Source organism: Oenanthe melanoleuca, chromosome 1 (assembly GCF_029582105.1).
Source record: "Oenanthe melanoleuca isolate GR-GAL-2019-014 chromosome 1, OMel1.0, whole genome shotgun sequence".
Classification (NCBI taxonomy): domain Eukaryota; kingdom Metazoa; phylum Chordata; class Aves; order Passeriformes; family Muscicapidae; genus Oenanthe; species Oenanthe melanoleuca.
In genome coordinates, this window is record NC_079333.1 from 27074057 (window position 1) to 27100322 (window position 26266).

Consider the following 26266-nt stretch of genomic DNA (forward strand, 5'->3'; position numbering starts at 1 on the left):
TGTTATGCTGGGGTGTACTAGGCACAGAATAGTTAACCGGCCAGAGAAGGGAGGGTCCCACTGTGCTTAGAGCCAGCCTCACCACCACTGTGTATACTTTCTTGCACCACAAGAGAAGGAGGATATAAAAATATTATAATGTGTCCAAAGGAGGGCAACAAAGACAGCAAGGAGAGGTGTGACTTACAAAGAGCAGCTGAGGATACAAAGTTAGCTCAGCTTGGAGAAGACTGACCTAACATCTCCTGATGAGGGGCAGCAGAAGGGGAGTGCTGATCTCTTCTCTTTGGTGTACAGCAACAGGACACGGGGAATAGCTGAAAACTGCATAGAGGGACGCTCAGATTTGATATCAGAAAAAAGGGTTATTTACAGGGTGGCTAACCTCCCCAGGGGAGCACTCATGACCCTGAGTCTGTCTCTGTTCAAGTCATGTTTAGACAACACTCTCACTTTTATTTTAACTTCTAGATTGCCCCAGAATTGATCCTTGTGAGTCCCTTCCAACTCAGGACATTCTACAATTCTGTGGTGCTATGATAACCTCCAAGTCCTAAATCTCAGTATAGGGCAGCCCAGAGAAACAGCAAAGAAGCTACCCCTAAAGATCTTGCTGTTGAAACACAAGCAAAGGAGAGTTTAGCCAGCGGAGGAAGACTTCTCCCTCTTCTTTTCAGCCAGGAAAGCAGAGAGGGGGAAAAACCCAAGGTGTAACAATGGAGGCCAGGACACAGCACAGAGATGCTTCTGTGACCTGGAAAAGCAGGTAAACCTTCCCTCCTCTGCAGCCCTTACTGTATGAGCATCCAAGTATCTTTCTTCTCTCCCCACACTGTGATGACTTGCCAGTGACCACGAGTATATTTCTTTCTTTTGTTCCTTTCCCTTTATCATCCTCATTCTAATTTCAACCAACGAAAATCTCTGCACTACCTCTCACTACATAAAATAACCTCTTCTTTGCCATGCACTAAGCACACTTAGACACAATATAAATTTGGTTGATTTTTTTCTTTTAATTTTTACAAATATTTGAAAGCATCACTGAGCAGACAGTGACACTAAGATATTCCAGCAGTGACAGGCACCCAATGAATGGCATTGTCCTGAATTCAGTCCCAGGTTCTCTTGGGATCAAGAGTGAAAGAGAAACAAAGTTTACTACAAAAAAAGCCTGGTGCTGATGGCAGAAGAACTCCCTCACTTGGCCAAAAAAGAATTTGATATCCTACACAAATCTAAATATTAATGAAGATTAGAGGCAAATATCCACATGGGTTAATACCAGTAAGACCCTTTGCCTACTCTCCAAATTTAACTGGTGGGATGAGGAAGGAATTACAGCTGCCTAGAGGCAGAGCCCATTCCGGTAACTGAACCACCACAGATGGAGCAGAGGCATGGGGACCAAATCTGGCTACTGGATTAAAAACTTCATAGTGAGGACAAAAAATACTAGTGGAGGGAGTTCAAAGATCCTCACTCTTATCTTCTGCTGGTCAGCAACGCTGGTTCTAGGAATCTTCAGCTTCTTTCATTTCTTCCCTTTGGTTAGGAGACTGTCACTGAAAGGGAGACAGAAGGGAGTCGTCAGCCCAGAAAGGACAAGCAAAGCTGTACCAGCCCCTCAATATGGATTCTGAGGTATGGGATGTCACACACAAATGATCTGGACTTCCAAGTCCTTCCTATTAGGCAGAGTTTTTTTCCAAAGCCCCTTAAATCTTCTGGAACAATATGACACAATCTGGTCAGAGGTGAGGAAGAAGGATGTTAATAATCAAAGATCCCACAGAAGAGAAACCAGCTCTGGTTTCCCTTCTCAATTCTGAGAAATCGAAGCTTTTAGCACCATCCTGTTAGCTCAGTTGGCACTGACATCTTCAGTAAACACTGGACAGATCAGGAAAAAATTTCCTGCCAGCTCCAAAAGCAGGAAATGAGGTGCTCTTGCATGAACTGGAAAGCTTCTGGAGAACAACAAAAGCATCTTCCCTAGAGATCATCAGCCCAAACCAACAAACTCCCATGATCATCTGCCTGCCTCCTTACAGCCCTGTCTGCCATAACCACAGGATCTGTACATGTGATTGATCAGAGAATGCTCCACAGTTACTCCTGCCCTTCCCATGCAAGGCTCGTTATGGAGCCTCCTCCACATGGAGCTCCAATTACCACACACTCTATGTATTTTTGTGTGGTCCCTGCAAGGAAAGCTTTAAGTTTCACATCACAAATGGGAATTGAGATAGAGATTGGAATAAACTTGCTGAAACCAAAACAGCCCAGGCCAGAAACGTCCCAGGCACCAGGAACAGCAACACCCTGGTTCCAGTACTAACAAAAGGATTAAAATGTAGAGTGGCTTACCTTCCTCTGTGTCAGCAGAAGCAGTAAGGGGTGGAGGGTGGGAAAGAAAAAAACAAGAGTAAATTGATTAGATTTAACAAAAATCCCTGTTTCCACAGTAGGAGAGGCTGCTCCCTACTCGGCTGTATCCCCTGCCATCAGGCTCCCTTCAGAAAAAGACCCTGAGAGCGCTCCAGAAAGGGGAGCAGCTTCCCAGATAGGGTGCAGACAAACCCAGGCACCCAGCCCCTTTACCTGGTGAAGGCCTCATCCTGCAGGTTCAGTACCAAGTTATCTGCTGTGAGATACACACGGTTTTGTGAGGCAGCAATCTGAAAAAGAAATACATTACAGACATGGCATCAAGGACTAAAAATGCACATGGAGGAATAGCACTAGGAACCTATCTCCCCTTTCAGATACAGCACTCTTGTTTCCTTCACTTAAGACCTCTGTTAAATCAACACAATTCCCCAAAACAACTCCCTAGCTTCCTGACTTCTCATCCCAGAGCCATCAGATTTTCTAAAAGAAGTGCTCATTCTGTCTCTCTGTCACAAAGACCTTTGATCCTGCATTTATCTGTCCCCCTTTCCCAGCTGCAGGTAACCAGAAGCTTTTGGTGGCTGCAGCTGAGGGTGGGTGATGGAATCTGATGTGGATCTGGCCTTGGCATATGAAGGGCATGAACTCTGAGCCTCACATCTAATTGCAGATCCTTGCTAAGTCTTAAGCTCGACTTGAGCAGGGAAGGGCTGGGCAGGAACAAAGATCAGGACAGGGCAGATCACATTCGCCTTAAATTCATCATGTGGCTACTGGGCTGGGGGGACAGCACAAGGACCGCAAAAGGACAAAGGGAATTCTGTGCCCCAACGCTCACCGTTTTTGAGATGTTTTGAGCAGCTCGGATCTTACGTAGCTTGATGTAGCCTGGATTCCTGCTGAGAGCTTCCCCGAGGTACAAAGGAAAAAGTTAAGGAAAATCCCACAAACAAAATCTGCTTACCCCCAAGGAATTCTTCCTAAGCCATATTAAAGAACATCTTAGTGGGTAAAAAGCAATCTCCACGACAGTAACATGGGCCTTTGGGTAGGCATATTTTCATTTGCCCAAATTAAGAACATTATGGATTACAGTCACACATAGCCAATAAAAATTAAGGAGCCTAGGGCCTTCTCTGCTCTGTCATCTCAGACAAACCTCACTCCAGTCAGCTGGAGAAGGGGTGGGGAAAAGGATAGTGACCTACTTGAAGCTATCATCCGATCACAGTGTCCTAAGCATGAGCCCAGTGTGACAGATTCTCAGGCCTGTCAGGCTCTCAAGCCACATCCCACAAAATCTCCCGAAGCAGGATATCATCTTGGCAGCTGTCGCTTCCCCCTCGGCCTGAACTATCTTCTGCTTCTGCTCCTGCTTGGCCTTCTCCACCAGGAACTGGGCACGCTGTGCCTCCTGCTGGGCTGCAGGGAGAAGGGACACAGATTGGAACCACACTGTCTCCCATCAGAACCTGAGAGCTGAGGCCCAGGAGCTGGGCTTCCCAAAGAAACGGTAACATTCTGGGACCACATCCAAGTACAAAACATATCTGAGAGCACTTTACATTTTCTTGAGTAAAACCCACAGCACCCAGACCCTCCACATATAACTCCCACAGTGAGTGACAGAGTCCCAGTCTGAAGAGGAACCTTAGTTTTGGGAACTCAGTCCCTCTGATGGTCTACCCCATTAGCTACGGCTTTTTGGTAACTCTTGTAAAATAAACACGTTTAGCTCTGTTACTAAGGAGGCTTAGAGATTTGTAACCCTGTATCCGTACCTCATAGAGTGACAAAGCAGTGACACACTAGCCCAAATTCCACTTCCTTGTTTAATAATTCCGTGAAAAGGTGAAGGCAATCCACCTTTTCCAGGCATCAGTGGAACTCACCCACTTGCTTAGCCTCCACAGCGGCTGTGTATTCACGACTGAAACTGAGCTCTGTGATAGCCACATCATCCAGGATGAGGCTGAAATCCTTGGCTCTCTCTGTCAACTCTCGCCTAATGAGCAGAGACACCTGAAACACAAACACAGCAACAAGAGTAGAACCAAGCACAGGGTGTTCCACACTTCCTGCACACTCCGAAAGTGAAGCACAACTGCTCTTCAGTGTCAGGAGAGATATTCCCCAAGCCAAGCTCCAAACCATGGACATCAACACCATCTCTGAGTAACACAGCCACAAAAAGCATTTTCAAAACCCTACTAGAGCTTATTCGTAGTTACTACTTAACTGTTCTATGCAAGTAACACTGTGAAAGTAACAAAACCTTGAAAGTGTCTTTTGCTTTCACATCCTGCCACATCCAGTTCCATAGCTCCCACAGTTTTGGCAACAAGCATTTCCTTCTCCAGCTTGGATTTGTCACTGTTTGCAAGCTGTGCTTTCATAACTGTACTCCAACACAGAAAAAGAAATGACCACGTATTTTTTTAAAACCTGTATCACATATCTTAATTACAGTAGCTACTTGTCTAGTGTAGCTACTGCACTTTTTTTGGCTGCTTTGGGTGGGTGCTGCTGCTAGATACTTTGATTTATTCACCATTTACTTGCCAGCACTTTTTTTCAGGCAGCCTGAGAAGTCCTGCAACAAATACTGACTTAAACAGAAACTATGCTACAGTATCATGTGCTTATCCAGTCGAGCATATGCTTTTACTTGTTTCTGAGCAAAACTCTAAATAGTGACACAAACAGACACAAACCTTTCCTGCGTGAACTGAGCGCACAGCTACATAAAATCATTAAATTTTTTTTCTGACCACCAATCCCTTCATTACCACATCACTTTATAATAACAAGAACTGGATGGATACATGACAAGACAAATGCAATTTAGTTTGCTCAAAAGTTTCAGAGATCAAAGAATGATTCATATCTGAAGTCAGAGATACTTAACAGCCGTCGCTCCCAATACAGCCAAAACCCCCCGAGATACTCTTTACTGTCCCATCTTCTCCACGCATTCTCTTTCTACAAGAAGACTAACAAATCCCTCCAGTGCACTCCATGTGGATAAGCACAAAACCCTGAAGCCCCTGACCAGGGGGATACAGATCATTTCTCATCACAGAACCTGGGCACTCGGTTGAACTCTTTGGCTCTTTTGACGTGGTCTCTGAGAGTTGGGAGATGCTTTGTATTTCATCTAACAACTTTTCCTCTTCGCACCCTCCTGGTCCTGCAGGACCCCCTCTAAAACCTTTCAAAACAAGACTAACACCTCCTCTCTGTGCCAGCTGCTGCAGGTGATGAGAACTCTCAGAATCCCTGGCAAGCAAACTATTACAATACGAACTTTCACAAACAGGCATTTTCAAGCTAGATATTTCTAATATTTTACAACACCCACCCAGAGAACACTCTAAGCTTTGTCTAACCAGTGCCTGCAGGGAGAGAGCCAAGACAACTGAGCAGGCTCTTCTCAGTGTTGTCCAACAATAGGACATGGGCAGAAACTGGAACATAGGAACACCTGAGTATGAGGAATAATTTATTTACTGTGTAGGTGACAGAGCACTACAACAAGTTGCCCAGAGAGGTTGTGGAGTTTCCCTCACACTGGAGGCATTCAAGAACCATCTGGATGCAATGTTCCACATACACCATGTGCTCTGGGATGACCCTGCCTGAGCAGGGAGGCTGGACCAGGTGACCCATGGTGGTCCCTTCCAACCTGACCCATTCTGTGAGTGTAAACAGAAGTTATTTGCTACCCTTCTGTAACACCATCACTGACAGCTTAGTGCTTTGCTAACTGTTCATTCCTATTGTTTTTCAGATCTTTCAAGATGGTTGAATTTGCTCCGACAGTAATTCTGAGATCTGTATTTTTAAGTCCTGTTCCACTGGATCATGAAGCAAACCAGCTCTCTCTCCCTCAGTGCTACATTTTGGTGCAGCTTCGCACTCTGTGTACCAACGGACCCAGTTTCCTCCTCAGACGCTGCCAGTACAATATTTGTCCCTGTACTGGAATCCAACTGCACGTGGGACACTCCTGCACCATCCAGCAGCTGAACACAGCCATCCTCCCTCCCTCCACCCGCCCCAGCGCTGCCCCCACGCCCCGTGACCGACCCAAGGCCTGGCAGGGCTCACCTGGGCTCTCTGCGTGATGAGCTGCGAGGCGTTGAACTTGGCCACGACGCTCTTGAGCACCTCGTTGACGATGGAGGGCAGGACGCGCTCCTCGTAGTCCAGCCCCAGGCGCTGGTACATGCTGGGCAGCTCGGCCGCGTTGGGCCGCGTCAGGACGCGCAGAGAGATGTTCACCATCTGCAGGTCTGCGGGGACAGCGCGGTCAGGGGGAGCTGCAGAGCCCCTCCCAGCAGGGACAAGGAGCCACCGGCGCCAACAGGGACACGGACGTTTCGGTTGGAAATTAGGAAGAAGGGTGGTGAGGTACTGGCACAGGCTGCCCAGGGAAGCTGTGGATGCCCCAGCACTGGAGATACTCAAGAACAGGTCGAATGGGGCTTTGAGTCTGGTGAAAGGAGTCACTACCCGTGGCAGAAAATCGTGACTAAACGATCTTTAAGGCCTATTCCAATCCCTTAACATTCCATACTGCCTGAGGAGCGCCGAGCTACGGCCGAATTCCCGTCCCGAGCCTCCCACCTCGTGGCCCCTCTCTCACCTTTGGAACCAGTGGGGGAGGAGATTTTCCGCGGCCGCGCTCGGATGTCATAGATGATGGGATACTGGAACCAGGGGATCCTGCGGGGTTGGAGGCGCGTTAGGGGCGAGGGCCCCGCCAGACCGGGGGGGCGGGTGGGGGCCAGGCCCTACCTGAAGTGCAGCCCCTCGGCCAGGATGGTGTCCTGCTGCACGCCACCGATCCGGTTGAAGAAGATGGCGCGCTGGCCGCCCTCCACTGCGGGGAGAGAGCGGGGGCTTGGTCAGCGCTGGCGGCGGGCGCGAAGCTCCCGGGGGTTGGGGGAGACTCCACTCACCAATGAAGACGGACTCCCGCACACCATAGGCCAGGGCACCGGCGCCCAGGAGCAGCTTAAGCGCGGTGCCGACGCCGCGGGGCCCGGTCGGCAGCCGTCCCGCCAGGTCCTTCAGGTTCTGCGCCATGGCCTCCCCGCCACCGCCCCCGCCGGGAAGGACACCGGAAGGAGCGCCCACTATGGCGCTCCGACGGGAAACCGCGGCGCCGGGAGCGCCCCCGCTACCCCGTCCCGCCCCCAGCACCTGTCTTCCGGCGCGGCGGCCGCGGGGCTCCGGAAGCGAGTCCGGCCGGAGCCAGATAGAGGGCGCGCCCCGGCGCCATCTTGGGTGGCAGAGGCGGGAAGGGCGGGGCGGGGGCGGGGCCGGAGGGGCCGACGGGGCCGCGTGACAAAATGGCGGCGCCCAGGCGGCCACGTGGGGACGTGCGGGAGGAGGAGGATGAGGAGCGCTCGCTGGAGAGCAAGCGGCCCCGCGGGCAGCGGCGGCTCCTGGTCGTGCTGGAGGGGGCGAGTCTGGAGACCGTGAAGGTGCGGGCGGCGAGAGGGCGGGGTAGGTCCGGCCTTGCCGCGGATCCCCTCGCTCCCCGCTCACCTGTCCCTGCTTTGGCCGTAGGTGGGGAAGACGTTCGAGCTGCTTAACTGCGACAAGCACAAGGCGCTGCTGCTGCGGAACGGCCGGGACCCCGGGGAGGTGCGGCCCGACATCACGCACCAGGTACCCGCGGGGCGCTGTGGGGCCCGGGCGGCCCTCGGGGCCATCGTCCGTCCCTCGGGGCCATGGTCTGTCCCTCGGGGCCATGGTCCGTCCCTCGGGGCCATCGTCCCTCGGGGCCGGGTCCGCTGTACCCCTGCAGCCCGCAGCGTTTGGCCTCCCCTGCTGTTCGGGTGGGTTTCACATTGAGTCGCTGTCTGGGTCTGGGCTTGATCTCAGCATTACATCCCGTAGTCGGATGAGCTTCATCGGTCCCTTCTGCATTTGTGAAGGCTAACCCTCAGTTTTCCCCAGAATTTTCTCTCTTGTGCCTTTCTATCTCCACTACCGTGTACTTTCCGCTTTCAGAGTCTCCTGATGCTCATGGACAGCCCCCTGAATCGGGCTGGGCTCCTGCAGGTTTATATCCATACCAAGAAAAATGTTCTCATTGAAGTCAATCCCCAAACCAGAATCCCAAGAACTTTTGATCGATTCTGTGGTCTTATGGGTAAGTGATTCAAACTCTGCACCAGCTATAGAATAATGCAGGAAGGTGGTGAGGATTGGAGGAACCTCAGGAAAAATCAGAAACTGGCACTGACTTTAAAACGTGAAAATTAGAAAAGAGTAGAGAAGTGAAAGCCTCTTTCTGGGATGTTCCAGGGTGCATACCCCAGCTTTGTGCTTCTTAGCACAGTGGGGAGTGCTTGCAGGAGGTTGTGCTGTCAGCAAAATAATTTATTTCAGCCTGTGGTGGGAACTCTTAAAGGTGGATTTTTGTGTATCTCAGCTCAGGTCAAAGCATGGCATTCCTCCAGCAGATTACCACACAGCTTAAGTGATTCTCTCCTTGTTTTCTCTTTGCCAGTTCAGCTGCTGCATAAGCTCAGTGTTAGAGCAGCTGATGGGCCTCAGAAACTGCTGAAGGTAAATATTCTGTAACTGTTGACAGCTAATGTTGCAACATTCTAACAGCAATGTAGGAGGGATTTTTTTTGAGGGGGGGAGGTAGTTTGTTTTTTTTTTGTTGGGGTTTGACTGCTATTCTATTCCCTCACATCATTGCTGGGGGTCCTGGTTTCAGGGGGGCTCTCCCACATGCTACCTGGCTAGGAGCTGCTGCTGCAGGAAGGAAACCCAAACACACCTGTCTTTGGAGCTGAGGGGTCTGTTTCTTCACCTGAGCCTGACTGCCATGCCTGGGCATTGATGCTTTTCGGGTACAGCTTTTAAAATGGCAGAGAGAGGTGGAAATGAAGATGTAATTAACTTGAATGGCTTCTGTAGTCACAGAGGGGAAGACTGGATAAACCACAGGGACAAAGGGTTTCATGACACCGGATTCCTCTGATGAAGAGCTACCCTTGTTGCTGGAAATGCCAGAAAAGCAGCAGCCTGAGGAAGGTGATGGTGATGTCATCCTGGCAGAGAAGGCTTGGCCCTAGCCAAGCCTGTCCACATGTCCAGTGCATCCGCCCGAGGACACGGATCAGTAGGCAGGGACAAGGAGCAGCCTTTCCAGCCTCTCCCACACAGGGCTCTCATGAACCTGGCTCGAGGAATGTGCCAGAACAAGGAGCTGCTGGGCTGGAGCAGGACCTTGCTGAGTGCTCCTCAGACAGCAGCAAGACTCTCCAGAAGAGAAGAAGAACTAATAATGACTTAAATGTGTTTTGTAACTTTCTTCTGGAAAATCCAGATTCCCCAAAGGAGAGTGGTTTTAAATCCCAGTAGCAGCCTGTTGCCAGCCAAGATGAGACAAAGTTGCCTAAAGGGGACTATAGGTCCTCCATGCCTTCCTTCTGTGCCTGTTTCAAGAGCATCTTCCAGATACACACTGAGACTGGCAACATCTGGACACACCTGCTGGGGTTGATGCTGTCCCTCTGCCTGGGGATCCTGACCATGCTGCCCAATGTGTACTTCATGGCTTCATGCAGGAGAAGGTGGTGTTTGGGATGCTTTTCCTGAGAGCAGTGCTGTGCCTCAGCTTCTCCTGGCTATTCCACATTGCCTACTGTCACTCGGAGAAGGTCTTGTGGACTTTTTTGATTTTGGATTATTCAGGAATTGCACTGCTGGTCATGGGGAGCTCTGCTACTCGTTCTACTGCTCCCCACAGCCAAGACTCTCCTACCTCTGTATCACCTGTGTCCTGGGCATATCTGCCATCACTGAGCCTCAACCCACCTGGGATTGCTTTTGCTCAAGGACCTGAGTGCACTTGGTGGGTAATCAGGGGGACAGGGAAGCAGGATGTGTACCTCAACATATTTTGATTTTTGGACAAGGATAGTCTGTGATGTTGCATTTTGTACATAATGTTGGTTGTGGAATGACCCACCACTGTATTTTGTAAATGCCATGGACAATGAGGATAGATTGCTCCAGATGTACCAGTCATGAGCTCCTGATGCAGCCTGCAACCAGCTGATTAATTTTTTGTCTGATGCTTTTAGCAAACAATGGATCTAGCTATGTGTCAGGGTCTGTTACCTCTACACCCCTATTAACTTTCTGCTTTCTGTAGGTGATTAAAAATCCAGTCAGTGACCATCTGCCCGTGGGCTGCATGAAGATTGGTACCTCCTTTGCAGTGTCACAGGTGTCAGATCTGCGTGAGCTGGTTCCTGCAGCAGAGCCAGTTGTCATTGTGGTGGGAGCCTTTGCCCACGGGTCGGTAAGTGTGTGTATCCCTTATCTGGGGTTGTAAAAATGTTTCAGTCTTATTCTGAGTATGGAGGTTTTATCTGCCCTTTTTTTGGCTCGGTTTTCCCTCCACCCAGCCCCACATTTTTCACTTTATTTTTGTCAAAAAAAGGCCCAAAAGTGCAACACTTGGGACTGTTCTCCCTCCCAAGGGAGGGCATTAGTGAAGGCTAGCAGTTTCCCTGCTGAGGAAATACTGTGCCTCTGCAGTTGTTAGGTTTGGAAGGGATCTCTGGCAATCATCCAGTCCAGCCCCCTGCTAAGGCAGGGTCGCCTGGAGCAGGTGACACAGGAATATGTCCAGGTGGACTTTGAATGTCTCCAGAGAGGGAGACTCTACAACCTCCCTGGACAGCCTGTTCCAGTGCTCTGCCACCCTCAGTGTAAAGAAGTTCTTCCTTCTGTTGAAGTGGAACTTCCTGTGTTTTAATTTATGGCCACTGCTCCTCAGTCTGTCACCAGGCACCAGAGGAAAGAGTCTGGCACCATCCTCTTGGCACCCACCCTTGAGATATTTATGTGCATTAATGAGATCCCCCCAGTCTTCTCTACCCTAGACAAAACAGGCCCTGCAGTCTCTCCTCATAAGAGATGGATCCATGTCCTGATAATCTTTTTAGTCTCTGCTGGACTCTCTCCAGTGGCTCCTTGTCTTTCTTGTACTAATGGAGATGGGGCTTAGTGAAAACTATTTTGCAACTTTTTTTTTTTTTTTTTCTATTTTTCTTCCCCTCTTCTCCCAGGTCAATGTTGACTACACAGAAAAGATGGTCTCGATCAGCAACTATCCCCTTTCTGCTGCCCTGACATGTGCTAAAATTACTACTGCCTTTGAGGAGGTGTGGGGAGTAGTATGAGCTTCTGCTGCTACTGCTGTCATGATGGACTTGTATACAGTGACTTCACGTTTTGGAAAGACTCTTTAACTTGGGTGTGGACCTGGTGCAAATTTGGGCTCCTGGAAAACACTTCAACTTCATCCTTGTAGCTTCTGAAGCAATGAGACTTTAAAAGGACAGCCTCACTGACTCTTTTTCCTATTAAAGGTACCTTTTTTGATTAAAAAGCATGAGTGAATTTTACTCTCATTTGTCATATGTGGGCTGGCTGGATCCCCTTATAGCAGGGACTTGGCCCAAATTTGTCACAGAACTGGAATTCTTAGCTGTGCCCTGCTCACCCTGGTGTCACTCAGTCCTGCAGAATCGCCTTGCTTGGTGGCATGTGACAGTTCACACTCCCACACCGAGGCACCCAAGAGGAAAGGAGCTGAAGCCGATGTTAAAAAGACCAGGAGCAATTTTTATCTTAGATGACAAACGTAGAAAAGTCAGAAGGTGGCTCCAATCCAACGCAGCACCTGCCGTGAGTGTGGTACAATCATCTGGTATCAGCGGAGAGACGAGTGCCGGCCGCGGGGCGGCAGAGATAAGGCAACAGACAGAAGGTGGAGGGTCTCAAGGAGGCTCGCTCGGATCCCCTCCTTTCGGGTCTCTGACCCTGTGCTTTCTCCTTCCCCCTCCTTGCGTTGAAAAATAGTCATACTTCAACACAGCAGACTTGGCAGGTGATGCTTTGCTTCCGGAGTGTTAAATCAACTCCTACGAATGCACAGGTGGTACAATCTGAAAAACAGAGGAGCCCTATATTTGCTTCGGTTGATTTGATGTTTGCCTTTCACCTTGGGCTGCAGCACTGCTGCCCCACTTCACCTTCTGGCCTCTAGCTCATGCAGCCTTACCTTTTGGCCATTATTCTGCTCTTTTTAGCTTTTCTTTTCGTGGCACAATTGATCTGCGAATGTAAGGCAACACCAGCAGTAAGGTGAAGAACATCACGTGGCCGAAGAAATAAATAGACCTGTACACCTGTAAAGAGAAAGGCAGGGTTGGGGATCAGCAGCCAGCTTTAAGCCAAGAACACAGGGGAGGGGATGGAGGAAACAGGGTTGACCATGTGAGGTCATCTGTTTGTGCCTGCTAAATACCTTCATCCATTTGTCCCAGGTGAAAAGGCAGAATGGCACCAGGGAGTAACCCATAAACATCCAGTGGTTAGTCTGCTGCAGCACGTAGAAGATGGGCCGCAAGACCGTGATGGAGGCCAGGGTGCTTAGGGGAGGACTGTCCCGAACAAGGTTCATGACCTAGTTTAAAGAAAAAAAACAGAAGTTGTAACAGTTGGATGTCCTGTGGCTGTATATGCAGGCCCTGGGTCCAAAGTTATCTATCGAGCTGTGTAAAATGTGTATTAGTAAGCAGCTAGTCTAAAAAAGTAGCTAAATACCCTGTCCTGGCCAAAGTTTTAAGTAATAAAATGCATTTTAAAATGGAATATTGTTCTCTCAGTACTAGGAGATTAACAGAGGCATTCGGCTCACGTGTTTGTCCTCCAATCTTTCCAGCTGCCAAGCACTTCAGCCACCCTCTGCTCGTGTGCCAAGTTTTCCACTTTTCTCCCTGTCAGCTTCTGCAATATATTTATGGTTTGCCCACGCAGAAGGCAGCAACCTACTGAACTCTTGAGAACAAAACCCTGCCATGCTTGAAAACCAATTCCAAAGCGAGCAGCTATTTCTCTCATTTAATGCAAGTAAAGCCTTTTGTGTGGCACTTTCCAGGCTCAGGGGGAGAGGCTAACACAGCCCCCCCCCCCCGTTCTGGTGACAAAGCTCACCTGTCTTTCCACGATGACTATAAGCAACTCCATCTGAAAGCACACCAGGTAGCCAGAGTGCAGCCCGTGCCAAATGGCCAGGAAGAACAGGGCCAGTGCCTGTGACAGCAGCTTGTTGCCCAGGAACTTCAAGCGCTTGAAGATGTAGCTAGAGCAGAAAAGAAACAAAGTGCTTCCAGGTTATTATCTGCCCTCCCCTGGCTGTGTCAGGGATGAAGGGCTCAGGGGACCCAATGCCTTTGCATGCCCAGTGCTGCCAGGAACAGTATGATCAGGGCAAAACCTACATCAAAACAGTCTTCAAGAAATCCCAGCCATAAGAGGGAGAAGGGGGTCATTACATACAATTTATCTGTCTGTCCCAGCAAGTGCTGAACCAAAACCCATCTGAGTTTGGTGTGGGGTGCACCAAGAGCCATGATGCAGGAAGCAGCTGTCAGAGCAGCTCTGTGGCTGGCTGAGCAGGCAGGCAGCCCCAAGGGCTCTCTGTAGTCCCATTCTAGTCTCTGCTGCCATCAACTGCTTGCCTTTATTAATGAGCTGCTCTTCCAGGTGAATTAAAAGATCCCTCTAACCCAGTAGCCCACTAACCTGTTTCTAAGGGCACAGCAGCAAAACATGGGAAAAGCTGCCCAAACTGAAAACTGGTAGATAGATTCTTCCTCTAATGCTCCTGCTTGGCCTTCTGCTGACAGAATAGAACTGACACATTACAGAAGGAGAATTTTGTCCTGCTCACCGGGCCACCCAAGCATTGGTGTTGATGTTGAAAGAAGCAATGGTCCCTGTGAACAAAGGTGTTGTCTCATACAGCCAGACCTTCATGTTGGCACAGGCATTCCACAAAGGCTTCCCATTCTGGTCTTTCCCATTGTATCCCAGACCAACAAGGATGCAGACACCTTCCTATCAAAAAATGCACAAGAAAGGTAAGATGAAAATATTGCCTGTTTTTTGCTGGAGAGGCAGAGCTGAGGAAGTGCTGACTCTCAATGTGTTGAGAGCATCACTAGAGATGGAACAAATGGATTAAAAAGTGCCTTTTACTTAGCTAGCCTTTGCTAACTTAAAGCAAGCTGAACTGACCTGCAATGATCTCCAGATATTTGGATTTCTTCCATTTAGTACTAAGTCCAAGAGGCTTGGACCTTTATTCATTTGTCTTTTGCTTCTGGAACGACATCTAGACTCACCGTAACAAGCCAGCAAGTTACGTATTTGTAGAGTATTATTTTGCCCCAGATCAATATGTAACCACAACGGAACCAGAAAGGCTTCTCCTGCAGAGAGAAGAGTGAAACAGTGTAAAAATAAAACCTGCAGTTGAGTGGCCATGATGACACAAGGTAAATGGGATCTCATGACCATCTTTTGTTTTAATCTGATATATGTGTTGCAACATATGGACTGGGCTGCCAGGCTTATGTAAACTTACACATCATTCTCCTTCCTTTGGTAATATTTGGCTGTACTGAAATAGGTAGGAGTTTGGAAAGACTCTGAGATTAGCATAATCAAAATGCTTGCTGATAATCTGCCAGTAGGAAATATTTGTTAGGAGTTTTCCAAGAGCCTCAAAGATTATGGTAAGCCTTACAAGTTACTCTAGTGAAATTCTTCTCATGTAATGGTTAAATGGAAAGTAATTAAAAGGTCATAAAATATGTATGTTAGGTTTCCAAAACCAACATTTAAGATCAATTATCTATTTGTAAAAGTTTTCATTTGTTTCAGTTCTTCTTAACACATACTTATTCTGCATTAGATGGAATCCACAGGACAGGCAGTAAGGCCAAATCAGCTGTGGAAAAGCCCATCACTTATTTTTAAATTGAGGCAAAAATGAAGAAAGAAATAAAAAAATAATTCCACTCTTGTAGATCCAGTGCTCACCAGAAAAGTGGAATTCTTCCACATCCCACAAGACCAAGTGAATACATACCATATAGTCATCTGAGGTGAGGTATTCATCAGAGATGTACAGGCTTGACAAGGTGTAGGTTACTAGAAACAAGAGACCCAGGCTCAAGCGCTTGAGAGCAGGCATGAAACTGAGAAAGAAAAATATGAAGGTCAAAGAAATGCCTTGGAAAAATTCATAGTTTTAAAAATATAGGTGGAGAGAAGGAGGTAGGGGAGACAGGATGGGGAGTCACAACATTCCACTGCAGCAGCTGCCTCCATTTGGAAGCTGGGATGCAAATATCACCAGGCTGGAACCAAGTCTGTACTAAAGATGTCAAATGGTTGTTGATGCTCATGCCCTGGAACTGTGCTGGGACATTAAGCAGAGTTACGAGCAACTTTTGAAAGACTGCCTTGTCTCATAAATCACTTCTGGTCACAGTATTCTGTGTCCAGGTAAGAAGACAATCTGCTGCAGGGAACGTGGAGGATTCAGCATTCTAGGATTGTGGGAAGGGGAGAAGCCAAGCAGCTTTGTATTACCTATTGGGTCTCTGGCCTGGAACGTCAGTCATCTCACCCCTTGCCAGTTTCTGATAGTCTGTCATGGAGAACTGAGGCCCAACCATGAAGGCACCATAGAAATAGGAGAATCCTGAGACCTCCAGCAAGGTAGGAACCCCCCGAACAGCAAACCGCCGCTGCTCAGGGGTCAGGAACTCCTGCACCAAAGGGAGTGGCATTAACATCATCCCAGGGCTTTCATACTAGCTCTGGATGCTATGTCCTCACCCTGCCTCCTGACTGGTTTCAGCTCTTGCTCCCCATGGACATGGAACTTCACACTTTGTACTTCATGTCCATTCCTCTCCCCAGCCCTCTCTATCCCCACCCCCTTCAAACAGCAACAAGATCCAATGGTTGAGACCAGTTGCACAGGTCTCTATTCCCAAATAAACTCCAAACTTATTGGAAGATCCCTGTGGAAGGGATCTACTGACAGGCAACCCTGGCAGCAGAGTAAGCACAGTAGGAGCACTGTATCTGACCCATTCCAGTCCCTGATTGCAATTTCATGTACTCTCCCAAGACCTTATCATGCTACAATTTCTACTTCTTGATGCAAAAATTGTCTTTAAATACTCGAAGGTTCAGGTCAGGAAGTTTCAGCTTGACCCGATTTTCCTGCAGTCAGCAGTGATTCCATGAATGCTATAGACTTTTGTCAGGCCTCAAACAGGAGATGGGGAATGCAGGTACTTGAAGAATGCAATCCTTGAAGGATTAGGGACTGCAGCATGTGTAGTGCCCCCCCCACACACACTGTGCTGTGTAACTTTGCTTCATCTGGGCTAAAAACAGGGTCCTAACAAATGGTAAAAGGCAACCACTGACAAGGACATGGTAAGACTAATTAAAGGAAAGGAAGATGGGAACTGAGATCCAGTACTGGCTGCATTCAGTTTAAAGGTACACTACCCACAAGACACAGAGCATCAGGGATTGGGAATCTAAAGCAATAGACTGGGAGGAAGGAGATGGTGGGGAATTTTGAAGGGTGTAGAGTAATATTTGGACATAACTGAAACAACTTCTGTCCATCTCTAATCACTAGTGTCTCTGTTCCAAATTATTTTGTTCCACTCTAGAATTCAGTGCCCCCAAACACTCACAGAGGCTCCCCTCTCAGCTCTGGCTTTTACCTAGCAATGCAGCTTGCTAACTCACATCCTTTGAACTTGATTTTCTGATCTCTAGCTCACTGGACAGCATGGAATGACGGAGAAATGGTGTCTAACTCACCGGATCTTTTCCTCCATCATAGTAATCGATGGCCAGACCTAGAGGTGAGAAACAGTGACTTGAAGCCCTGGGACGGGCACAGCTTGCAGAGTGCAAGAGAGAGAAGAGAGGTGTCACTCACCAATCAACTTAAGTGTCAAGACACAATGTGGCATTGTCCACTTGATGTCATAATGCTCTGTGGCTGTGAAGTAATATCCAGCCATAAGGTATGTCTGAAAGAAACCATTGTTTGGATTATTCAAACTAATGCCTCCAGCTGGTTTTGATCTGCCTCCACTTTTCCACCCACAGTTGCTAATGAAGTGCAAAACTGAGCAGAGGCCTCCCTTCCAGAAACCCAGGGAATAAGAAAGGGGGTTTACCATTTGAAAGAGGAACGTGGTAATGACGGCAGTGATTGTGCGACCCATTAGTCTCAGTATGAGGAACTGGATTAGGACACATATCAGGGAATGAAAAAACTGCATCCCTGTGGGCAGGGAAAAGAAAGAGAGAGATAAGAAATAGAAATCACATTTACAGGTCCTCCCAAATCGCAGCATGCCCTGGGCCAGGCAGCTCTCTGTTCCCAAACTCATCTTACCAAAATTGAAGTAAGCAATTGAGAGTCCCGTGAGCACATTGTAGAGGTGAATGAGGTAGGCCTCCTTCTGGAAGAGGAAATAGCGCTGGAACAAGGCAAAAGGATATCCTGAGTAGAGAGGGGGGAAAAAAAAGGGAAGAGTTGTAAATAAGGTTAGACAAGTATTTGTCATGAACCAAACCCCAGCCTTCTCGAACATGTCATTAGGAAAATGTACTTTACATGATACATTATCAACACAGGGCATGCATTTGCATCTTCAGAGACAGACTCCAGATGAATTAGTCTGTACAGAAGAAAATACTTTAACAGAAACATAATCATAGAAAACTGACATTGAAGTGCAAAAATTACAGGATTACAGTTTCTGGCCTCATTTAATATATGAGATGGATAATGCTGAAATATATGAATCATACTTTAGCCTTTGATTAATTTCCAAATTCTGGGACAAATACAATGAACATGGCAAGAAGCTAGATTAAAAAAAAAAAAAAAAAAAAAAAAGGGGGGGGGCTTGGGGGGAAGGGAAAAACTTTACCGTTAATACCATTTTGGACAATGTCCAAAAAAAACCTCAGTCCCACTCCCACCTCAAAGAGTTCTTTCAGCTTTAATTTCAGAGCTCCTCAGGTGACCTCCAGTAAGATACTCTTGCTTTTCTAACTCTGCAACTTTGGATTTGCATCTGATTTGTGAACTACTAGGTACACAGAGCTGCAACTAAAATCCACTGGTACAACGCATGTGGTATTTTTGGAAAAAAAAAAAAATCAGAAGCATTTCATATGAAGCAGCTAAGAAAAGTGGAAGGGTTTTTTTCCTTGCATTTTCTGTGAGGTAACTCCTAGTCTAAGTTAGGAATGCCTCCAGATTATTCATCTGTGGCTCAAGTGAGAAGCAAACATTTGTGAAGTGCTCTGGTAGTACAGTGAGAAGCGTCACACAGCACACCACGATTCAATTAAATCCTGCTGACTAGGTGAGTTTCACAAAACGTGCAATAAACATTGCCACATAGCAGACAGAAAATATAGTATGTCTTAATACACAGTGGCACAGGAAGCATTGCAATTAGTGTTTCTAAAGGCATGTTCTCAAAGTGCTGAACCGGGATACCAGAAGCCACTTTAATTCTGGCATTTTGTAACTTTATTGCTCTACTTTGCAAGCCTGTGTGTTCTCTTGCCCTGCTCAAGAAAGGGGAAATTAATCACATACCACAATACTGGCATGCACACTACTTATCATCCTAGCTGAAACCAGGAGCAGCGGATGGAGCTCTGCTACCTGCACTAATGCAGTAGTAGTAGCAGGAGGTGGTCATGTTTTATATGGAGCAGTAATAAAAGGTGATGAAATGCACATTCTGCCGAGAAGTGTATGATGGATGGAAGGCTTCCAGTAAGCAAGGCCAAGTCTAGTCACTACTGTGAGAGGAAATGAGAAACTCTGTCACGTTATTTGAATACATGTTTGGCAGTCTGTCAGTGTAACAGGCTGGAGCCGTTTTAAGGCCCTCTCCATCCCTGCAAATCCCTTGGGAGGGAGCCCTGGAGCTGGGGACTTTTGGGCTCTTTTTGAGATCCTTTTGGGCTCATGTTCTACTGTGTCCAGATGTGTACCTGCTGCCCCTGAAACCCAGCTGCTGCTCCCAATTTCCTCAGCCTCCTGCCATCCCTCTTTCGGGTTTCCCTGCCTCCTTGTTGCTGTTCCTTCCTCCTTTTGTGTCCCACGCTGGTTTCCACGCCACAGGCTGCTTTCTGGCCAGCCCCACATACCAGGGCTCTCCACTCCCAGAGCCTGGCAACCTCCCTCCTGCACATCCAGCCTGCTTTCCCTTCCAAAACAGCAGCTCCAAACTCCCCTACAAAACGCCTTATCCAAGCCATCCCTCGCCCTTCCCGCCCTTCCATGCTTTTTACACAGCCCACTTCTGTCCCATTCTCCCTCCACTGCTGCCCTGAACACCAGCTGAGGGGGAGAGAGGGAATTGGCAAAGAGAGTTCATCACATGGGCTCTCTGGGGATACAGGAGTAACTCAAAGAATTAGGGCAATTCACATGACTTTAAAAAAAAAAAAAAGTAGTATTTTCTGCTGGTCTTTTACTCAGAAACATACAAATGGGGATTCTTTGTTTATGAGCCAATCTTCCTGCTGAAGTTTAATAAACATATGAAGAACTGGCTTTGAGAAATGGAAAGTGGTAAAAAATATGAAGTTTTACTGTAAGATTAGATCAAAAGTTAAAAAGCTTTAACTTTTTTTTTTTTTTTTTTTTTTTTTTTTTTTTTTTTTTTTTTTTTTTTACCGTGGAAAAATGTTTCCCCCTCCTGAGCAAAGGGAGGAAAATCAGATCAGAAATACAGGCAAAGCAATTTATTGCTTTACAATTTATTGCTGTTCATCAATATGCATGGTTTTAAACCTTCATTTTAAAGGATCTCCTACTCTCTTAAAAATCACTATTATTTTGCAGAACAGTCAATTTCTACCATTTTTTCCCCTCTAGCCATTTCTATAGACATAATTAAAGTATGACTGCATACTATAATGTAACTGGTGCTCCTACTCTTTCAGAGACCTGTCTCACTTGTCAGCCGTGCTCCTTTTTAGTTCTACGCAGGAGATCACGTCATGGTTTGAGTAATGCTGCTCTGAAGGAAAAAGAATAATGAACCCTTGCAAACAGAGTGTTACTAATAATACACACTGCATCTATGTTTTTAGAAACTATAAACTTAAAGCCTGGTCTTGCACTACGTGGCTGTTGTTCCAGTTCAAAAGTCACATCGGCCTAAATTCTTCTGATATCCAGAGTAACTTGTAGATACTCTGGACTGCAATTTATCAAGTTTTGCTGCACGAGATAATGATAAATGAGATAACTGGGCCAGTTGCATGCTGCAGATACAAACTTTAACCCCCCAAGGGCAGGGGACACGGGGCAGCAATGGCCATTCTGATGTGGCTTGTGCCCCTTTGAACACTCATAAACTATCTATTAAATAAGAATTTCTGCTGACAACAACATCAGAACTCCTGCCCCACCACCACGTCCCTGAAGCAGCCCAAAGTAGCACAGCAGCTTTTGGAGTTACGATTGCCTTCTGGCAAGCTGGATGTCACCTTTGGATATGCCAGCAGCAGGACTGGCTGCTTTCAGAGCACCAGGACAAGAGTCCCTGCTCCTTGCTGCCAAGAGGCTCTGCCCAGCAGCTCCCATGCTGCCAAACTCCTCTTTCACGGCTCCCTAAGCAGAGTGGACCGAGGCAGGAAAGCGGCTGTAAGACTCCTGGAGAAAACAGCAGGGACTCTCTGATCCAAATCCATTCTTTCCTGTGCATCATGGAGCTGAAAAACAGCCTGCACACAGAGCTGGGTTTTGCCTCTAGACACACTTTCTATAGAATGGAGTTAGCAATTGAGATGATATTTATTTTTTTACTTCACAGGAACAAGAGGATGATCTCTGGTTAAGAGAGCCACAGAGATGGAAGGAAAGGACAAGCTCAGCTTCTTGGCCACAGCAATTTGGGAGAATAATGGGCCACTGCACAAAGTCCAGGCTGTCCACAGATACAAGAATCTAATTGAGCAAAAGAAGTTAAATCATCAAGAAGGTGGATTAGGCAGGAGAAAACTTCTACTAATCCCAAGCAAAAATAGTGCTGTCACACTTGCCATCTTCTGGACTGTGTGATTAAGATCTCTCTCTTTTTCCAGAGATAAAAGCTGCAAATAAGAACAGAAGAAACATTCTTTTCATCATGCTCCCTTTACTTCCCCTTTTATATGCACTAGCTCTATCTCCAAGCCAGTACCTCTATTTTTCCTCTTATCCCTTTTGCTGAACATTTAACTCCTCCTTTATTAACATCCAGCAGGGCAATTGTCTCAATTTTTTATAAGAATGCTAAAACTATAAGGAAGCGGATAATGGGGAAAAAATTATTAAAATATCAGCCTTACCTACTAATTTTGACTTCAAAGTTATTCCTTTCTGTTCCTAACGCTGCAGAAGTGCCACACCTTGTTTAACACTGGGTGCATAAACATGAGTATTTTAATTCAGCTCAGGAGTTTACCTTGAAAGGCCACTTATGGTGCTTTAGTTTGCGTAACAGAGCTGTCTCAAAGCATGAGAACAGGGCTCTCTTCACACAAAACCAAACTGAAAGCACACTCCAATCAATGGGTACTCAGTGTGTATGACCTGACCCAGACAAATCCAAAGCAAATGCTCTAAACCTACAGACAAGTCTGCTCTATAGGTCTGCTCCTACTGCACCATTTTTCTTGCTCATGTAGATACAGGCAGTGCGTAGCATTACTCAACTCCCCCTAATTTTTTATTATTTAAGGAATAAGATGTATTTGAAGTTAGGGGTTTAAACAAGGCAGCACATGAGTGTTCTGTGACAGGGCTGGTTTTATGACAGGACAGTGCTGCCTCTTAAAATTCTTCCCATCTCTTACTCACATCAGAATCAGTTGTCCACAGGCCCTGCAGTAAGATTCCAGCCAGCAGCTTTGGGTGACCACAAGAAGAACTTCACTGAGCCTAAAAATCTTCAGGATGCAGGGAGCATGAAGCAGAGCATGTAAAATAATTGATGAGAAGTAGAAGAGGAGATAAGACAACCTGCAAGTGAAGCAGTAGGTTTCTGGCAGCCATTGAGTAAGAATGTGTTACTTTCTGCAGGTCCCTGCTATGTCTGTGGATGAAGGAACACTTTCCCAATGCTTTTCCTGGCAGGTCTGGGCAAACCAGCCAGGTCATTTCTGGCTCAGGGTTGTAAATAGCATGTTGGCCTCCCTCCATAATATGCAGGTAGCTCACAAGGCATTGTGTAATTTATGGTCAGATAAACAGCTTTAATTCTTTGGGATCGTACAGCCCAAGAAACACGAGCAACAGAAAGCATTAAATACACAGTGCCATAAGGCCTCCTGTGTCCTGGCTTGTGCTTTGGGCAGTGACAGCAGGAAAGAAATCTGTCCCCTCTCAAGTGAGGACAGGAGCAGCAGCACAGAAACCCTGTTATCTCCACACCACCGGAGCAGCTCTGGACCTACTGAAGAGTGCAAGCTAGAGTTCATCTCTCAAAGACAGGATTGCCAGACATTAGCATACTGACATAGTACAATTTTTCTTGTGACAGGGTCCAGAACTCTGCTTCAGGTATTCCTGCTGTTGGTACTGCTGTCAAATTGCAGATTAATTTCTTCAAAGGCTGTCTATGCAAATTCTTACATGGGGGAAGTCTGCAGTAAGTTTTTCATCTTGTACAATCCAGGTGAGGGACTCTATTTTAGCTGTATTCTCTGCTTCAAAATTGCAGCATGTATAAGCCTGTCTCTGATTTAAATACAAAGCTGTGACTAAAATGCCCATAATTTGCTCAGCAATGTGCAGTTACTTGTTCACTGAAACAGCGTGGTGCTCTTTAGGACTACTCTAGTTTTAGTTCTTGAATGTTCTTCCTTCCTCCTTTCTCCTTCTCTTGTTCTCTCCTGTATTTAAATTTTTTTATCAGTCATGTCAGAATGCCAACAGTTTTAAATTACCTCTTTTGGTAATTTCAGATCATTAGTAAGCAAACACTTATTCTGAATCAAGACAGTAAATATAGACTATTTTTTCAACAATAATTCAGCTTTCTCCAGAAATCAATGTAAGAAGTCAAAAAGTCCTTTGTGATTCTTCCTTTTTCAGAAGACTATTTTTACTGGTTTGTGGTGATCTTCTGCAAGTGAAACCCTAGAAACTGTTGTCACAGTAAAACTGCACAGTGTAGATGGTAAACTGCACCACAGAGGAAGAAATAAGCAACAACTTCTTAGTCCATCTTTGGAACACTGCTTCACCCTCATGGCCTTGTTCTGAAATAATTCAGCAGTATTAGCTGCAGCCAACACAAATAGTTTTCTTCCTGAATCTATGTAAACACCTGAAATGGAGGAAGTGAAGGAAAAGCCACAGTTTTTCTGTCCTAATGCCACTTCCAGCTTTTAGAAATGCCTTTCATTCATAGCCCATGCCATCCTCTGAAGTGGTCATCAGCACTAATTGCATTACCAATGAGATTAAAAGGATTGTAAACTAAGCTACAATTAAATGAACATTTCTTTGTGCAGGGCTAAGGAAATCCTCTCACTCTCACCCTGCTCTGGAGTAGTGTTTGGCCCTTCCTTTTAAAGTAATGGTATATGTATAATGCTTTACCACCCAGTGCCTACCCATCCATTAAGCAGGAGAGCTGGAGTCAGTCCCCTCTGCCTCAGTGGTTCAACCTACATGACCTGCAAGAGCCAAACTGCAGGCAAGGCTGTTTTGCATGCCCTGAAGCCTTCTGTCTGAAATTATGCTTTCCACTGCATCTAATTAAAAGATACTGAGCTAGGGAGAAAGGACAGGGAAAAGTGCAGCTCCAGCCTCCTGGTTTGTTTTATCCATTTGAGGCATGCAGAGGAGAGATGTGAGTGGTTTTCTGGACCCTGATGCCCAGAATTTTAATACAAACTCTAAAGATCCTTTGAGACTATGCAAAACAGAGAGTGGCTTACCTGGGAAGGGGACACTGTGGTGTCTCAGTGGCTTGCTGTCAACACCACACATGGAACATTTGTAACAGCACACAGGAGTCTCACACTTCCTTAATCTACTGTCTGCAGCAGGCAGCTCTTATCATCATTAGGACAATAATTATCTGCTGTTCATTTCAAAGAAGTGCTGCTGTTCACCCACAACACGCTGAGCAGGAAACACCCTCCCAATGTTGTGTCCCAACTTACGGCTAGCAAGAAGCAACTCGGAGAGTGTGATCAAGGTGCTTTCTGCAGAGCCATCTCTGCTGTGGCTGCCTCCACACACGCTTTCTAGGACCTTTTCTGCATCAGCACTTGTTAGACTGGTCCCTTGGTTGATCCGGGTGACTAACCTCGCAGTGCACTATCTGCTTTTTCTGGTTTAGGTTTCTGCCAAGCAAGTAAATTCAGTCAGATTGCAATTAAAGGACCAGAGAGAGACGTGGGAGAAAGGCAAGCAGGACTTTTCTCTTTCAGCAGTGGGGAGATGCTAGACTAATTAATGCTGACTTGTGTGCATGTCCTGTGTGTTTCCTATTACTTCATTTTTCTTTATAGAAGTTTGGTTTAACAAACTTCTACGTTGACTTCAGTCAGTTCAGTCTCATATATCTACTCTTCATGGGAAGAATGTTTTGCTCAGTTTGATCTCACACATCACAAACTAAGGCAGAAATAAGTCTGGTGCAGACCACGGTGACGAAGTGACACAGTTTTTCTTGCCTGCATTTCCTTTAAAAATATTGTACTTTTAGTTAGCCAAAGAAACTTTATTTTGACAGATGACACAGTAGTGGCTGTATCACTTCAAATCTACTTTCAGGTTCAGAGGAATGCTTGTATTTCCTTTCTGCTAGGTGACTACACACCAAATGCTTTCACAACCCAAAGTTTCTCTTCTGCAGACAGATAGCATGTATACATACACTTGAATTAATGTTTTGGGAGATACAACCTCCCCCTCAACCGCCAGCCCACACCACAACTCCAGCCGTGCCTTAATCATTTCGCATGGAACTCAAGTATCCCATGTTTACATAAGCGCAGGCTCCGTGTTTTGCAACACGCTTCGCGCTGCAGGTGGAGCGCAGGACATCACCCCACTTCTCCCGGCACCGAGCTGGGAGGTTCGCCCACTCTGCCTGGCAGTGCCCCCGGTGCCACGCCACTCGTTCACAGAGCCACCACGGCCGCGGACACGGGTGATGTCCCCGGGCAGGGAGGTCCCTGCACTCTGACGGGGCAGCACCTGAGGAGCGGCGGAGATTCCCGAGCGGACAGCCCTGCGGACACACGCTGCCGGGGCGCTGGATGCACACGCATCACCGGGCACTCACGGGACAATCGCAAACAAAGTTCCCGTGCCCGGGACACGGACCCAAACCGGGGTGTACCGCAGGCACCTCTTCGCCCCGCTCCACAGGCGGCCCGCCGGGAGCGCAGCCCGTCCTCCCGGGGTAAACAGGGCGTGCTCGCCGCTGCACCGGGCGCTGCAGCGGGGCACTCCGCGGGCCGCCCGGCGGGACGGGCGGTGCCGCTCCGGCGGTATCTCGCCGCCGGCTGGGCGCGCACACGTGGCCTGGCGCGGCAGCGCTGGCACGGCGCGGCTCCGCGCGGGCGAGGCGATGCCCGGCCCCGGCCCCCGCGCAGCGCGGCACGGCGCCGGCGGTGGGGTCGCCCGTTCCCGCGGAGGGCGCGAAGCCCCGCCCGGGGCGCCAACCGCGTCGCCCCCCGCCCCGCCTTACCCATGAGGATGGAGAGGATGAGGCGCAGCGCCTGCTCCGACGAGCCCAGGGCCTCGGCCAGCCGCGCCAGGCTCCAGCCGGACCCCGCCACCGCCATCTTCCCCGCCGGCCGCCCCGCCGGCCGGTCGCGCCCCGAACCCGGCAGCGGCACCAGCCACCGCGGCCCCCGCACCGCGCGCGGCCCCCTGCGCGCCCAT

General features: G+C 47.7%; 3 protein-coding genes across 3 annotated transcripts; 1 reads left to right on the plus strand and 2 right to left on the minus strand.

Moving 5' to 3' along the window:
* Positions 1-1198: 1198 nt before the first annotated feature.
* PHB2 (prohibitin 2) lies at positions 1199-7528 on the minus strand. The gene is made up of 8 exons (XM_056483052.1): positions 7359-7528; positions 7195-7279; positions 7043-7122; positions 6505-6689; positions 4287-4416; positions 3713-3816; positions 3233-3310; positions 1199-2681 (listed from the first exon to the last, which is right to left on the minus strand). Exons 1-8 carry the CDS (start codon positions 7483-7485, stop codon positions 2601-2603), a joined length of 870 nt encoding a protein of 289 aa, XP_056339027.1. The 5' UTR covers positions 7486-7528; the 3' UTR covers positions 1199-2600.
* Positions 7529-7712: 184 nt separating this feature from the next.
* On the plus strand, positions 7713-11830 carry EMG1 (EMG1 N1-specific pseudouridine methyltransferase). The gene is made up of 6 exons (XM_056486575.1): positions 7713-7886; positions 7972-8073; positions 8419-8560; positions 8921-8979; positions 10583-10732; positions 11505-11830. The coding sequence occupies exons 1-6, from the start codon at positions 7752-7754 to the stop codon at positions 11616-11618; spliced, it is 702 nt and encodes a 233-aa protein (XP_056342550.1). The 5' UTR covers positions 7713-7751; the 3' UTR covers positions 11619-11830.
* Positions 11831-12042: 212 nt separating this feature from the next.
* LPCAT3 (lysophosphatidylcholine acyltransferase 3) lies at positions 12043-26266 on the minus strand. Its single transcript, XM_056486559.1, is given in 14 exon segments — positions 12043-12386; positions 12503-12629; positions 12749-12907; positions 13438-13585; positions 14177-14343; positions 14631-14717; positions 15380-15488; positions 15886-16064; positions 17146-17183; positions 17267-17360; positions 17511-17617; positions 17732-17839; positions 26070-26223; positions 26225-26266. Coding segments are annotated over 13 exon segments (1509 nt in total). The 3' UTR covers positions 12043-12386; positions 12503-12512.

What these genes read in the sequence shown, in the direction of transcription:
- PHB2 (XM_056483052.1), bottom strand. Translation starts at nt 7,485, where the DNA reads ATGGCGCAGAACCTGAAGGACCTGGCGGGACGGCTGCCGACCGGGCCC. An exon ending in GCCGAGGGGCTGCACTTCAG is followed by an intron (nt 7,123 to 7,194) that starts GTAGGGCCTGGC and finishes CCAACCCCGCAG; the next exon opens with GATCCCCTGGTTCCAGTATC. An exon ending in TCATCACGCAGAGAGCCCAG is followed by an intron (nt 4,417 to 6,504) that starts GTGAGCCCTGCC and finishes TTTGTGTTTCAG; the next exon opens with GTGTCTCTGCTCATTAGGCG.
- EMG1 (XM_056486575.1), top strand. Translation starts at nt 7,752, where the DNA reads ATGGCGGCGCCCAGGCGGCCACGTGGGGACGTGCGGGAGGAGGAGGAT. An exon ending in GGCCCGACATCACGCACCAG is followed by an intron (nt 8,074 to 8,418) that starts GTACCCGCGGGG and finishes TTCCGCTTTCAG; the next exon opens with AGTCTCCTGATGCTCATGGA. An exon ending in TCGATTCTGTGGTCTTATGG is followed by an intron (nt 8,561 to 8,920) that starts GTAAGTGATTCA and finishes TCTCTTTGCCAG; the next exon opens with TTCAGCTGCTGCATAAGCTC.